The sequence below is a fragment of the Melospiza georgiana genome, chromosome 11 (assembly GCF_028018845.1).
Source record: "Melospiza georgiana isolate bMelGeo1 chromosome 11, bMelGeo1.pri, whole genome shotgun sequence".
In the NCBI taxonomy this organism is placed as follows: Eukaryota; Metazoa; Chordata; class Aves; order Passeriformes; family Passerellidae; genus Melospiza; species Melospiza georgiana.
This window is the reverse complement of record NC_080440.1, coordinates 23,759,099-23,775,373: the sequence shown is the minus strand read 5'-3', so window position 1 is coordinate 23,775,373 and position 16,275 is coordinate 23,759,099. Positions and strand designations below refer to the sequence as shown.

Genomic DNA, 16,275 nt, shown 5'->3' with positions numbered 1-16,275 from the left:
CGGGCGCGGGGGGAGGAAAGGAGGCTTGCCATCCCCGTAGCACGAGTCCCGTAGAGCTTCAGGGACCTCGGCAGAGGCAATTGCAGGGCAGTGCAGCTGAAGACGAGGTGACCGTCTGCTCTGGGCCTGTCCTCGGATCCTGCTCAAAAACACAGCGCTGTTGACAGGGGACACTCAGATCAGCCGTTTGCTGACTGGTAGGAGAGTTCTCTCTGCAAATGTCCCCTGGAAGAAAAACTGCATATAATCTTTCCATACGACAGAAAGAGATGTGGTGAGGGGTTTTAGGAATTAACCTTTGACTCTCCTGCTTTCCTAGTCTGGCATTCAGGGAGAGAGAGAGAGATGTCGTTGAAACCATTCACCTATCCATTGCCCGAAACAAGATTTCTTCATGCTGGCAGGCATGTGTACAAATTTAAAATTCGGTATGGCAACTTCAACAGGTATGTGTGTTAAAGCCAAGAAGTCAGTCTGAAGTTTGTTGGCTGTATGTGGCAGTGAGTTAATACACAACCTTAAAAAACAAAATGCAAGTGGATAGAAGGGTCACACGGAACAATCCTTGTTCACAAGGGATGTTTTTTAAGAGTAATAGGTTAGGAATTAATCTGCCCACTAAGTATTTTTTCCTGTTCAGTGGAAATTATGTTTTGTTTCTGTTTAAACTCTTACTTGAAATGTAACTTCATTGCATTTTGACTGGAATGGTTCCAATTCTCTCTTTGTTTCACAGCTCTCCCAATCTCAGTCTCACTGAAAGTGCTGCCAAGGAGTCAGAGGTAGGAGCTGAGGCAGGTCCATAGGACTTCAGATGGGTGTTAGTCTAAACAAATAATATAGTTGTTACAGGACTGGGAACATTTTGTCAAATGCAGCATTTCAAGTGTGAGCAATGGGGAACATAGGGGAAACTTCCCTGGAGAATCTGAGCATAAAAAAAAAAAAAAACAAAAAAAAAAACAAAACCAAAACAAACACACAAATGAAAAATGTTCCTTAACAGGCAAAATTTAGTGTAGAAGAGTCATGCTTTTGTTTGAAATATTCCAAAGAAGCTACTGACTGTTGAAATTGGACAAAGGGAAACTCCTCTTTCTTGAGCTAGTCGCACCCAATTCCTGCCTTATTCCTCTTCAGAGTCATTCTTGCAGGAGCTCTTTCCCAGGATTTCAGTCTCAACCTCGAAACTTTCAAGTTGTCAGACTTGACTTAGCTGTTAATCCCTCTTGGTTTTTCAGGAGCTGTGGCAGTATGGTGAGCTGGCTCAATGGAGGCTAATCAAATGCTAAATTGCGTATGCTTTCCTTGCAACTGTTGAACCAATGAGTGTTCTTTTAATGATGCCATTGCTTTGTGTCCAAGCACAAACTGATGGTTACAATGGATGAGTTGTGTTGTTGTCATCTTCTTCCTGACACAGAGGAAGGCCCATGCCATTTCTAAAAAATTGAAACAAATATACTGCCTGCTTAAAAATGCTCCTCCCTATTACTTAATTTCTAAAAATCTTCAAAGTAAAGTAATGGCATTGAAAATCTTAATGAAGGAAATGTGCTGATTTTAATTTATATGAAGAAGTACAATATTTTTCACTTTTGAAAATGTTGAAAGGTATTACTAGAAAATGTTTTGTGTTTGTAGAGGAGTTTGTTGGGGCTTAACTGCATTTGCCTTATAACTGATTTGGGTCAATATTCAGAGAAAGAGGAGTAAGTAAATGCTGTGTGTGTTTTGCTGGAAAAATTAAATTACACTCCTTAAATTTAAAAGCACACCCCCATTTTCCATAGTAATTCTTCTATGTCAATTCAAGATTAAGGTACTCATTCACCTAAATTTTTATGAGTCTGTCAGTGTAGTACACTCTAAAATGGCAAGAGGGAGTGGGGAGAAGAAGGGGAGGAAGAAAGGCAGAATATCTAGAACCTGGTCTTCCACAATTCATGCAAACTGTAAAGTGATGTTAATTTTTCCCCAAGTCTTGAAAGTGTACTTGACAGTGGAATTGTCACTATGTTTTTAATATTTTTCCTTTGTTTATTTTTTGGCCTCTCCAGGAAGTGATTCGAGTAATCCTTGGAAATCTTGATGATTTACATCCATTTTCTACAGACCACTTCACCGTCTTTCCATGTATCCTTTCTGTCCTACTCATAAAAGAAAAGATTCAATGGCCTGTATCTTTTGGGCATTGCATAAGTCAACATTTATGTGTAGGAGTGTGTAGTTCTTTAGCTGGAGTAGTACTACTTCAATCTTTGCAGTTTGACATTGGCTGAAGGTATTGTGAGCACCTCAGCTGTTGCCTTCACCAGAGAACTGATGCGACAAGAGTGTTTTGCAGTGTTTTCATCCAAACAGCCCTGTGTTCCAAATCAGGTTTAGCCAGAGCAAACAAAGGTATATATAAAGTGCCAGGAAGCACATCTCCTGTGCTCAGAAGCACAGCCGGTGCATTGTTCCCAAAGGTTCATGGAATGTAAAACACTCCTTACAGGCCCAGCAATGCTGGCTCATGAGCAGGGAAACTCACATACTTGTTTTTGTTAGGTCCCTCAAGGTTAAACCACCATGAGCCTTTGGGGATGGAGGATTGGAGCAAGTGTGAATCTGCACTCATGTCTCCACAGAGATGGCTGAGAAAAGCAAAAAGTACCTCACAGAGTGAGCTTTACAAGAAGCAGTAGTTGAGCTAGGATAATTGGAAGTCCAGACAGGCTTTTAAACACACAAAGCCTGCAGAATTGTCATCCAGTTATCCTGGTTCCCTCTTCAGTCCTTGAAGCCTAGAAATAATTGTGAAGCAAATGTCATTGGCACAGTATTCGCTTTACTGCACTCATGCCTCTCACCCCTATGGGACCAGTCAACAGATCTTTTCTGTCTTCCCTGAAGTTTGCAGAGGCATTGAGCTGCTGTCAGTCTGGCCTGCTGTCCACAGACAGTGCTGTAAATGCTGTGTGCAATTGCACGGCATAGTCATATAGAAGCACAGGTTTTGAGGAGTGTAGTTTCCCAGGATTTCACTTTTGATACAGAAGTGCTGAGGCATTTGAGATTGGATTATTCTAGCTAGTGGCTGTACTACAGGCTCTCCTCTTTCTAGGTGTTCTATCATCAGAATACATAAGTGGCCTTCATTTTTTTTCTTCTGGCTTGGGCAACTGGACAGAATTTAGTCGTGTCTGCTACATATTCTGCAGATTTTTAATTTAAAGTGACAATCACTTGATAAAAGAGATGGTAACTTAGTATTTCTCTTGTAGTTGCTGTTATGTATTAGGTTGAGAATTTACTCTCCTGAGACTTTTGCTGAAGAGAAAAGTAATCTAGTTAAATGTTAGTGTTTTCCAGTCCTAAAGGTGTGTCCATTTTTGGATCAGATCTGGCATCACTTCCTGTGATTCTGAGTGCCCTGGAGTAATGAAAACCTCTGAGGCATTCCCCTCCTGTCTTAGAAGACTGCATTATGCCTCTTAATAGCAGGCATAATGGAATGAGAAATGAGGCCATCCTTTTTCTCTGTCTGAAGCAGGTACATATGACAGCAACTTACTTATGTTAGAGTCAAGAAGATAAGGCAGCCAAGAGCGTCATTATACAGAAGACACCCAATCCAACCAACTTTATTAGTTTGGTCTAAAGCTCAACCAGTTCTGTCTGTGTATTGAAGAGTGTTTGGTTTACAAACTTGTATTTCTAGAACTTGTAAGTCCATCCACATGCTCGGCCAGCACTGGGCCTGGAAGAGAACTGTGAGCTCAGAGGCCTGGCATGAGGGGTTGTCTGACAGTTGGTGTGTCGGTCTCCTCTCTGTAGAGTGACAGTGTCTTTGTTAATCCCCAATGATGAGTCCCTCAAGCTAAAAATCAGGCAGTTTCAGTCCTGAAAGGAACTGATTGTATCAATGTTTCATCGTCTTCTGTCCCCAAGACATTAGTTTCTCCTAGCAAATGAGGACTAACAGTATTCATTTCACCCTGAGATCAGAGGTGTGTAAGGAGACTTATGTCCAGCACCATTTGACCTTCCAAGCAGAAGTTCCTGCATGTCAGAACTGCACTCACATGAAGGAATGGCTGTCATGTCAATTATCTTTTTTCCCCTGTTTTGAACTGTGAAGTAAATTTAATGATGCTGTGTCATGGTTTGATGCTGGCACAATGCCAGTGCCCCCATGAAAATATATTCTCCCTGGTGTCTGCTGTGAGATGTGACCAGGAATACAGCAAAGCAGGCTCCAACTTAGAAATAAAGAAAAAAAACTTTATTAACCTACAGCTATATATAAAAAAAAACCACACACAGAACTCAGAATGAAACCCCTCTAAAAACATTCCTCCTCCCCCCACCAAATTTCCAATACATTACAGTAGTACAGAACCTTGGATTCTCAATTCCGTTAGTACCCCTCAGATCACCAACTCTCAGTCCATCACCACCCTTTAGATAATTCTTGGTTCATCAAGGAGAGAGGAGTCCCTCTTGTACCATAGGCTTTCCCTGGAAACACATTCGAGACCTCTTGTCACACGTGGCACCACCTGGAGATCATCTGCCATTGTGACACCTTCCTTCCATGCCCAGTGCTCTCACCACTGCACACAGACCAGAGCTGTTTCTAGGGTTCCCCTTTTGAGGATGCTTTGCCCAATTCCAAAAAGCACAGTCTCTCACTTTTGGGACACCTGTCCCCCCCAAATTTTACCCCGTGGGGCCAAGGGGGTCTCAAGAACAGAGATCTTCTTCTTCCCTGAAGATGGAGGACACCACCACCCTCCTCACCCGTCGTCTCTGTTCATGCACTCCTTCATATAACATCACTGCACTCTCTTGGTTCCAAGCCATTGCCTCCTGCTAAATGCAGTCTCTGTCTCACAGGAAAAATGGTTCTATCCATGGCTATACAAGTCCAGTCAAAGGCCACTCTATCATCTCCTCCCACCTAGGATTCTTCTCAACTTCTCTTGGACATCTTTCACTTGCACAAACTTGCATCACATTGGCCCATTTCCTCTTATCTCATCTCTATCTCTCTTCTCATTCAACTCCAGGAGGATCAGCCTTTGTAAGGTTTCCATCACCCAAGAAAAGGGTTAAAAATCTCAGGCTCTGCCTGTCCAGAACTCCCACGCTGCCCTGCCGGGCACCATCTTGCTGTACCCCCCCGCTTTTCCTTCTCAGCTGGCCATGCTATCAAATTTCAAGCTGGCACAGGCACAGGCACCGGCTCTGTCTCTCTCTCTCTCTCTCGGGGGAGGGGAGGGGCTGCCCAATGTCTCTCGGTGCTCCTCCACCCTTCCATCCTTCAGGGACCATCACCTCCCTTCTCAGTCCAAGGCCCGGCTCACCTCACCCGGCCCCATGGCTTCCCCTCTCCCTCCCAGCCCGCAGCCAGGCAGGGCAGCTCTGACCTCCTTCATGGACGGAGCCCAAGAGAGCTTCCCCCTGAGTTCTCTGCTTTTAACCCCCTGTGTTCTCAGAGGCGTATCCATGTCCTCAGTGGCCACACCAGGTGCCAATGTTCAAATCTGAGCACCTATTGGTCTGACCACAGCATCCTGAAAAACTCACTTCCTTTTCAAACCAGGACATGCTGCTTCTATGAATCCAAATCCTTTTTAATTTTTAAATAAAATTTTAAAATAATTCCTTTTTAATTAGAAAGACTGTTGAAGGGTTTTTTTTTTATTTATAGGTTTGGAAGGCCGTGGGTTAGCTTTTTCAGGAGGGTGTCAGTACTGAAGGCAAGCACAGTTAAGGGAACAGAACGCTATTAATACAGGTGACTGATGGGACAGTGTGGATAAATAAAAATGTATAAGTGTTTCCTGTAGTGTGTTACTAGTACAGTTTCACAAGTTCATAGAACAGGTTGTATTTGCTCCCTTGTGCACATGTACAGTGTGCTGTGATTTCTGAAGCTTTAGAAGACATTTTCAGGATTCATGTTTCCTTGAAATGTTAGTGTTGTGTTTTTTGGTCTTACCATTCTTCTCAGATTTGAGTAAATGGGAGCGAGTATCAAAAATGAAATTCAAACATGAGAATGTCTATCTCATGCCTTATCCCTACATTTGTACGTTGTATCTAGAATTGAACTCATTTCAGCAAAATATATCTTATGGTAAGTCACTGTGATTATGTTTGGGTAATTTCTGTAAACATCTATGATCTATGTCTTGCTTTTCTCTTTTCCTTTATCACTGTATCTGAATCGGAGAGAGCAAAACTGCATGTGGGATGCCTGTACCATGAGTTTGAAATAGTGCTTAAGAGGGTGTTCCTTACTGTCTCATATTGCTTGTCTAAAATTCCCTGAATTCCCCTTTGTCTTTCCAACCACTGGTGACTCTTTAGCTGGTATTTTTGTGAAGCTATGCCCAGTGGCTCCCAACCTTCATTTTTTTATGTCAGTCAGTGGTCTGGAGCCAGCACATAAATGTATATGGGACACATGTTTTTCTTCCTTGTGCATGACTACATTTGTTGACAAAGAAAATCACACTCTTTGTTGCTATGTTCCTAAAGAAATAAGAGATTTTTGTAAAAAACAAATGATAGTAATCATGTTAATAATATCTTTTATACAATTAGCCAACATTTTCACCTCAACAGTGTCTCAGTTTCCAGGTTTTCTATGAATTTTCTGAACAACCTCAAGCCACAGCTAAGGACTCTGTGGGACTCCACATTAAAACTCCTCTGATGTGAAAACTGAGTATTTAAAGTGTTTCCTGTTGTGATTACCAGTCTCTGGAAAAACTTACTGTTTTTCTTTAATGACTGCCTAGCAGATAATGGGATCTTTATAAGATGGCCAACTTTCTTAGTCTCGCCTATTTGCATTTCCTATCAAACGTACCATGTCTGGATGTAAAGACTTCTAACCATGGAGAGTTCACTCACTTCCCTGCACATCTGCTGCAGTATTTAATTGCCTTATCCAGATAGTTGTACAGCATTGCTATTCTAAAATTAGGAGCAGTGTAAGGCACTGTTACTTTCAGACTTGACATCTCACATTTCTCTTGGTGGGGATTTTTCTTCAGGGAAATATGAATATGTGAATCCCATACATCCTACAGCTGGCCAGTATTCTCCAGAGGCTGTGATCCAGATGTCCTTTCATCTTCCATCTGGTGCCCAAAGCACAGCGAGATGCTAACTGTTTTTCAGGCCCTTCTCTTCTGAAGATACCTTTCACTTCTTTAAGACAAGCAGTTGTCCCATCCCAATGATATCTGGTGTTCATAGCCAGGAATTCCAGTACAGAAAGAGCTGTATTTGAACATTTTCTATTTCGGTGTATCATGTGCAGGTCCAGACTGTTTCACAGTAGTTTATCTTGCTCCTGGAAGAGAAATTGCAGTGCAAAAATATACTTTTCAGTTGGTTAAAGAAAGTTGAGTCCAAATATTCACCAAGTTTTATACTTCTGTTGCAGGTAAAGAAGTAAACAAGGAGGGCAGTGATGAGCTTGTAAGTTGTGCATTTGGTTTTATTTTGTTGTTTAATTTATGTTCTAAGTATTCTTCAGAAACAGAATCTATCCTTTAGGCAATGCTAGAGTTCTCCTACCACTAGGAGTTAGTCAGGCAGTGTAAAGTGGCACCGAATTCTCATGCAGAACCAAGGGGAGAGACATTCTTCTGACAGTTCTGCTGAGCTTGGAAAGCAGTCCTGTATCAGGACCTAAGAGCCTGCTGCCTTCAGTTCTACGGATTTTCTGCAAGCCTGACTGAGTGAGCTGTCCAGTGTTTTCATCACTGGAAGAATCTGTGAGGTTGATATTTCTGAGTAATTAAGTAGTTCCCTAGGTAATGTGTCATAAACAGCAAAGTTATGCTTATTTGAGAAGTTTTTGTGTAATGAGAGTTCAGGATAGGATTATTTTCAATATAGGTAAGTGTCTGAAGTGAATTAATGAAGAATAATTCAAATCCAAATTCCCCCAAGGAAGTGTCCAAATTCCCCTAAAGAATTTTTTCTATCTCTGCATTCCTGCTATTTACATTCCTTGGCAGTCCTCTGAAAATGGACGAAATAGGATGTCCCTAGAAAGAAATACTTTGTTTAAAACTATTGAGCATAATTCTCTGGCTGACCTCCCAGTGCTTGTTTTAGTCTTGAATCCTTTTTTTATTTGTTTTCAGATTATAAGCAGGAACAATTTTTGCAAAATATGAATGTTCTTCAACTAGGAATTTTGTTCTAAAATAGAAAAGTCAAAATCAATTGTTACCAATACCAAACTTGCAATCCTTTGAAGGTCAGGAAAAGAAATGAAATGTCAGAAAGTACTGCAATGAAAGAAGCAGTGAAGAGGAGAAGAGTGGAAATCAGAGATGATACCTCATGCCCACAGTCCTGTATGGACAGGTAAGTTGACTGCAAAAGAGTCTCCCAGGACACATACTAATATTCTTAATGTCTCTTGTACCTTCTTCATGCTTCATTTCTGTGCAATCCTTTGCCCCATTTTCCTTCTTCCTTTTCTTCCTTGGCTAACAGAATCTAAGCATCATTGCTCATATTGGGAAAAAAGCGGTCCCGTACTTTCCAAGTTCCCGTACTATTGACCAGAGCTCTGCCTGTTTAACTCCTCTGTGTTCACATCACCTTTTGAGTCGCAGTGAGGTGATAGCTCAGCGGTCAGACAGAGCAGTGCACTGGCTTACACACCTGAGTTCAGGACAGCAAGGGAAGAACTGGAAGCAGTTTTCCACCTGCCTCCCAGCCTGCTCCATTGAGCCAGCTGATAAATGCTGCCCTCTTGGCTTGAGGCTGATGGCAACACCTTGGAACTTGCTCTTTTCCAAGTGCTTTAAAGTCTCATGAAATTGCATGCATTGTGTGAGTATTCTCACACAACTTCACCATATTTCTTCAGTAGCTAAACTTCTCATGGTGATTTCCAAGTAGATCTCTATCACTGGATTTTACAGAATGGTTGAGGTTGGACAGGTCCTTTGATATCAAGGTTCAGACCCCTTCTGCTCAAGCAAGGTCACCCAAAGCAAGTTCCCTCAGGTCTTGAGTAGACTGTGAGGGTGGAACAACCACAACTGTGGAGAGCCACTTGCAGTGTATGACCACAATTCCAGTGAAAAAGGTTTTTCTTGTGTTCAAATTTAATTTCATGTTTTGCAGTCTGTGCCATTTACCTCTTGTCCTGCCACAAGACAAGAAGGTTGAGGAGAGTCTGGCTCTCTGTTCTTCATTTCCTCCCATCAGGTGTACATTGGTAAGATCCCATCCAAGCCTTCTCCAGGCTAAACAGCCTCGTCTCTTAAAGCTTCTCCACTTGAAAAAAAATTCCCCAGTCCCATCATCATGTTTGCATGTGGCCCTTTGCTGTGAGTCACACTCATGTGCTGGGGCTTTCAGTCCATACTGGGGCAGAGGGGCCTCAGCAGCCTTGAGCAGAGGGGAGAGATCACTGCTTGAGGGCAGTGGTTTGGCAGAGCTCTGCCTAATTCAGCTCAGGGTGAATCAGTCAGCTCAGCTGAATCACTCTTCCGCATGAGGGTACAGGGCTGGCTCTTGGTGAACCTTGTGCTTAGTTCTTGACTACCTCTCAGATATCCAGTGTTACTTACAGGCTGGCAGACTTCTTTCTTCTTAGAGTGTATTTTTTTAAAAGAAGAAAATCTATACCTATGCTGAATCCTCACAAGTTTATGGTAAACAGTCCTGGATCCATCAGTGCGCACATTTCCCCTCCCATGTACAGACTATATCCAATCATCTACCTTGGTGCTTATATCCTACCCAATTCCCAAGCGTGTTTCATGCAGAGATATTAACAAAGTCTGAAGCCAGTTCTTTTCCTGCTCATGCAAATGTACTCCTTTAATCCCACCCCCATCCCCCTGGCCTGTTTCTACTCACAATACAACGGTTGAATATGAGGGAGGAATGAGCCCAGAATTCAGAATTTTATTTCTTTTAGCCAAAGACACAAGTTGTAGATTCATAAAATACAAGGTCAAAAAGGGCTGTTTCATGATCCAGTCTGGCAGTTCACTTTAGGTCCTGAATCTTGCCACAGCAGTTATGATTAGAACAATCCGTAATTCTTAAGTGTATGCTTGAATTCAAAATCAAATTGGTGAGCACTAGCTTCAAGCCTTCTGTCATTTTTTCCAGTTAGACTGTTAGATTGAAGAGCTCATTCAGGCTGAGCATCTTCCCTGCCCCAGGAAGGAGTGTGTCTGCTGCAATGAGACCAGCTCTCTGTCTTCTCTTCTTTCTGGACAATCTCTTTTGCTCCTAAATTGTCTTGGGGGATTTGGATTTTCTTGGGGTGCTACTGAGTGTTGAGAAATCAGAATCTCCAAGTGGCACTCCCAGTGATTCTGATCACCTCAAGTGAAGCCAGGGTGGTTTTTCTGCACATGCATCCCTTCATACTTCCCCATATGGAGTTTCCTCTGCCATTTTAATGCCCCATGACCAAGTCTTGCAAGATCTTTCTGTGGTTCTTTACTACCTGCCCTTGTAACCTTGTAGGATTCACAAGCTTTCTCAACTCTCTGCTCATCCCCCTTTTCATGTAACGCTTTTTCTCTTTAACTGCTTGTTTGTCATCGTAGAATGTAAGAGCCTAAATGAGAGACGTGGGACTCCAGGCAGCTCTCCAAAATGCAGTTTATTCCATCCAAGACGTTACAGCAGTCCAGGATTGTGGGTGACAGAGCCTGTGCCTACAGCTGTCATCTCCAGCTGCAGGCAGGCCTGGAGACCCTTTGGTTTTGCTTACATTGTATTATATACTCTTCTTTGCTTAGCATCTTAGTACAGTAGAACCAATCTATACCTTAACTATTATCTATAGCCTATCATAACTACTGTAATTACCCTATTCATGTTACTATTCTCCAATCACTAAAAGTTAGTACATTACAGTTTAAGCTAGAAGTTGTTTTTCAGTTTTCTTGCAGTGGAAAATTCTGAGACCTTTTTTCTACTTGCAGCTTTGCTGACTTGTTTGCCTGTGCTATCTTTCTGCTTGGTAAAAAGATCTTCTTGTTTGAGGTGGGTTTATCCTTTGCTCTAAGCCATAAAAACCCCTTCTGACTAACCGCTTTGCCTTCTTGTTTATCCAGTAAGACTGGCTCAGCAATTATTTTCTTCTATATCAAAATTTGCTTCCATCTCTATTTCTCATCAGACTCTACATTTAAAAATCTTTCTGCCAAGCATACATGTCTGTGAGATTTTCTTGTCAAACTTTCATCCTTCCCAACAGTAGAAAAACAGAATGAGTGCATATTTTCATTTTTAAGGAAGACTTTGAAACATGAGTACAAATATAGATTAAGGGTATATGTCTTGTTGAGTAGAGTCTACTAAAGTCCTTTTTTCTAGTGAAGTACTTGGAGTGGCTGCTTCCTTTTTGTAAACTCAGTTTTTACTTACTTTTCTTTAGAACTGGAGCTGACTGTGTTCACCACATGAGTAAAGCAGAGCAAGGAGTTGAAAAGGTAAGCTACAGAAAATTCAGAAAGAAACAACATCACCTATTTAGTCCTGGACCCTTACAGGGGCAAGCATAAAAATGCCTGCAGGTAATTTGTCCCCTTTTTCCCTGCATCACCCTCATCATTTTTGACTCCTCACAAGACTTAACAAAGGTATGAGTTATATTTTTTTTGAGATTACGCAAACTTTTCTGATTGTCAAGCTACAAGCACGGGGGTAAGCTCAGCCTCTGAGAGGTGAGCCTGAGGGATGCCCTGCCTTCTCTCCAGGACTCCAGTCCTCTGTCATCTCACATGCCCCTTTATGGAGAACTCCACAAAGGGCCCACAGTGAGTGCTGGCATCTTGTCACTGGCGTTGCTGTGACCATGTGCCACTCCCCACCAGTGTCCCTCTCTCTGCTGATGGCTGTGCAGGCATTCCCCTGTTCCTGAAACAGTGCCATGCCTTTTCTCACTACGTCACCAGAAGGCAGATTCATGACAGGATTGTTCCGGAGGGATTGGCTGTTGCTCTGTGTTCTCCAAAGACCTTGTTAGGAGGAGAAGATTCTTTTTCTTCTAGCCCACAGGCTCCAAGCCTGCTCAGATAGAGCTGCTCTTAGTCACACCCTAACACCTGTGTCCTCCTAGATGTTGCACATCCTCCCAAATGCACGTCATATATTTTCTGGATACCCATTCTAAATTTTATTCAAATCCCTACTACACTATCACCTTTCTGGCTTTTTCCCTCTCTCTAGCTTTTTGGAAGATAATTTTTTTCAAGGAGGCAAACACATTTCTCTTGGGTTTGCTCACAAAAGAAGCCCAATACATTATTTTAGAACAGGGTTTTTTGACAGGTTTGTTGGATTTGCAGGATAGGAAGAAGACTGACTAATAACTCCTTGGGAGCATTCAGTAAAGAGTAACTTACCTAAAAAAAGCAGGTTTATTTGTCTGTAAAACTTGTATCCCTTTTCCCACCCCCCCTCTGCTTATCTTTGCAGTATAAGTGACAGGTCTCTACACATGCCCTCTCTGGCTTCTTTCCTCAGGTACTGCAAACACTGTTGGTGAGATAAGGATCATTTTCTGAAAGATGCTTCTTTTGTCCTCCACTTTGATATAATCAATGTCGTCAGAATTCCTCTGTTGTTTATACAGTTTTCAAGACATTAGAGTCCTTGAATGCTGGAGCTCCAGGTTAGCAGCTTGGACTCTGAGAAACAGTATGACAGTTGGCAGACATTACGCTAAGTTCTTCTTGTGTTAACTAATGTGGGAGGGCATGTCATGAGCACTTTCCAGGTAAACTGGGACTGTGATAAAAATAACCCAGTAAATACCAATCCAGGTGAAAAGAACCTTCTCTGGAACAGCTGCTTGTGACATCATGACTTGTCCTCGAAATTGCACTAGTTAAGGCACTGTTAAACTGAGAGGGTTGTCTGGACACAGACTGTTGTGTTGATAAACACCAGATCAGGTGTCACAAGTACTGTGTGAAATCGTGGGCAGAATTCCTCTTCTTAAGTCCTAACACGCATTTTTAGAAGATGAAAGCCAGATATTTCTGTGACATGCTTTCCATTTGGGTTTTGTTTGGTTTTTTTCTTTTAATTCAGGATGAGAAGAAAGATTAGGTTTAGGATAAAAACATGTCAGTAGCTCCTATACTTTGTTGGAATTTTTCTTGTTGTTCTTCCAAGGCTTCTTCTCAGTTTATCAACAGTGTATGGCTTTGGTTTCAAATCCACCTGTTATTTCATAATGCTTCTCAAAAAGGGAAGGGTTTCATTAAACAGGAAGGAAATCTGTCTACGTAGTATGTGTGGGATCGACTTAGGGATGTTGGATTTGGAATGAGGAGCAAAGAATTTCCACAGGCACATGACTGTTCAATAGACTGCATTTTCAGCTGTCATCCAAATGTCTCCCAGGCCTGTGATGGTGACATCTGGTCAGGATGAATGTGGTCAAACCTGCATGTCTTTTCACTTACACAGTGCACCAGTGAGAGTCAAATAAAGAGACTCAGCCTGTCACTCCAGAGAATTTTCCTAACTTCATTAATGCTCTCAGACAAAACTCCAAAGATCTCAGGCCATCAGAGGCTTGGAATTTTGTGTTAACCTGAGCTGAGATGTGGCATTTGGGGACATGGTTTAGTGATGGCCTTGGCAATGGCGGGTTAGCAGCTGGACTCAATCTTAAAAGGCTTTTCCAACCAAAATGGTTCTGAGATTAGTGCAAGGGAAACACCATTAGGACCTGTCGTTGTTTTAGGGTTTACTCTCTTTTAGAAGCTTACCTGCTGATTTTGCTATGTTTCTATATGCTTATTTTGTTTTGTGTGGTACTTTGTGTTGTTGATCACCATCCTAATGGGTACTCCTGGCCCACCTCTTGCTTCTGGAACTTTTCATTTTTGACCCTTCCGAATTAAGTCTGTGTCCTGGGACCATGTCCTAGAAGGATGAATTTCCAGGGGCCTGCACTGTCCAGGGGCTGTCGTTTCCCACAGCTCTTCTGTTCGTGTTTTTTGAAATCTCTGCCTATTCCATAGCTACTATTAGTTCACTATCTGGTATGCTAAAATCTTCTAAATAAATTACAGCTTTATGTAATGTCCTGGTGAAGTATGTGTAAAAATACCTTGGTGAAGAAAGTCCTCATTGTAACAGAAAAAAATCCCCAAATGAAACCGCACAACAAAGACTTAAACCTTGCTTTTTAGTACTTTTAGGAAGCAAGCTAACAAAAATCTCTCTACAATAGAACTTAGTATTGTGTAATAGTTCTTGGGTTACTTTTCCTTTTAGAATTCCTCCAAAGCAAATGAGCTTGAGTTCAGCACAGCATCCCTTACGAAAGACTGTGACCAACTGAGTTTCTGTGAGTAAGGAATTCCTGGTTTCCACTGAGTTTCATTGCCCTGGATACACAGGGAGTGTGTAGAGAGTGAGGATGTGGTTTTGTTCTTGCTGCTGTTTCTTTCAGGCGGGCCTGTGGAATTTGCCCTTGAACAAAAAAGAGCAGTCAGTCAGGCTGAGGGTGCAGTGCAGCTGCTGCAGCAAGTGGACCAAACAGGAAAGAAAGGAAACATGAAGTCAGAAGGAAGAGGTCTCTCACAGTTCTGGAGAAGGTACTAATCCTACACTGATGAGCAGAGGCAGTCCTGGCTCTGTCCAAGGCTGTGTTAAAGGCTGATTCTGGCAGTGCCAGGTTGTTCTCCATAATTTTGAAGGACGGAGACATTTTTTCTGTGGTTAAACCAAAGTCTCCCAAGGCAAAAAAAAAGGGATGTCATTTTATCTCATGCTAAGGGGCAGTATTACCACTAAATGTTCCTCTTCTGAGCTGTCTTTGGGAAAAACTCCTGATGAGAGAGGGTGACTGAATCTCCATCACAGCCATTATACAAAGTGGCTTTTCTGAGCTGCAAGTGCCAACTAAAAGGGTCTTCCTGGACAGATTGTCAGCCCCATGAAGCTGCATGTGACCTTTATTTGGCCATTGAACAAATCTGGACTTTGATTCCCAAGGGCACCATTTTAAATGGAAATCAGTGTCACTGTTCAGACATCTGCTGGCTGGCCAAAGGAGTTCTCTCATGCGGCTGAGGCTGGATCCTGTGAGTGCCAGCCATCACTGCACAGAACCAGGTGGATATTGGCAGCTGCTGGTTTTTGGGGTTTTTTTTCAAAAATAAAACTCCTTGTTAATTGTAAAGTGTGCCATTCCTTTAATGACTGAGACCAGACCATTAGTGCACAATTTATTCAATGTTTCCTCTATTTTTTTCAGTTTCCCTCTGTATTGTTATGTACTAGTATTTTATCCTTCCACACAGAAATCAGCTTTTTTCCTGATATTCAGAGAAGTATTTTAAGTCTAACGTGCTCTTCTTGTTGTTACTGTTTCCCCAGCATCATCTTTTCGCCACTACAACATCTTTTTGGTGGAAAAAACTGACCTGGAAGTACTAATTGTTGTGGAAAGGTAGATTTGTAGTATGAATATTGGGTTGCACTGTTTCTTCTGTAAGCATTGTAAACCTTTCTCCAAGCATTGCTTATCTCAGCTGTTAAATGTTTTAAATTAAATTCTACTTTGCTAATGTTTTCAAAGTAACATTCTGAAGATGTTGGGTTAGAACAACATGTTGGGTTTTTCTTCACATCTTAGAGGTTTTGGAATAAAGCAAGAAACTTTAGGATTTTGATGCTTAAGTGTCATAAATTGTGAATTTCATGTTATCTGGTATTCTAATAAAACAAGCATCAATTTGGAACTGTGTGTTATTTTTATCAGACTTACCCATGTAGAAGATACTCTTTCCCTCAAAGAAGCAGCAGAGGTTTCTAGTATTAGATGGACATCAGTACTATGCTTCACAGCTTTAAAAGGGTCAAAATTAAACACTTTGCATTAGATATTGCCACTACACTACACTTTGGGTAATTACTTATGCATTCAAAATGTAATGGGATGAGGTTGGAATTGAAGATTTCAGACATGCCAAGGCCACACTCAGGCAGTTTTTTGTTGCCATGCTTATGCTTTTTAAATTGTCTATCATTCTTGAACCACCTCCTGAGCTGGGCTATAGATGACTCTGCTTGGAGAAGGGCTTGGGCTCAATGGTCCCCAGAGTTTCCTGCCATCCTTGGCCACAGTATGATATGAGGAAGTGTTTCCTGAGAGAGCTTCTTTCCCTTGTTAAACCATCTGTGTCTTGACCCATGAGTGTTTTCTCATGCCTTTGTGAGTCTCTCTCCTGTCACCCTGAGGGAGTGGGA

General features: G+C 41.9%; 1 protein-coding gene across 1 annotated transcript; it reads left to right on the top strand.

The window, feature by feature from the left end:
• Positions 1-345: 345 nt before the first annotated feature.
• MAJIN (membrane anchored junction protein) lies at positions 346-15,448 on the top strand. Its single transcript, XM_058032258.1, has 10 exons — positions 346-446; positions 737-782; positions 2,061-2,136; positions 6,005-6,130; positions 7,451-7,485; positions 8,276-8,385; positions 11,438-11,492; positions 14,296-14,368; positions 14,474-14,618; positions 15,403-15,448. The coding sequence occupies exons 1-10, from the start codon at positions 346-348 to the stop codon at positions 15,446-15,448; spliced, it is 813 nt and encodes a 270-aa protein (XP_057888241.1).
• Positions 15,449-16,275: the final 827 nt, after the last annotated feature.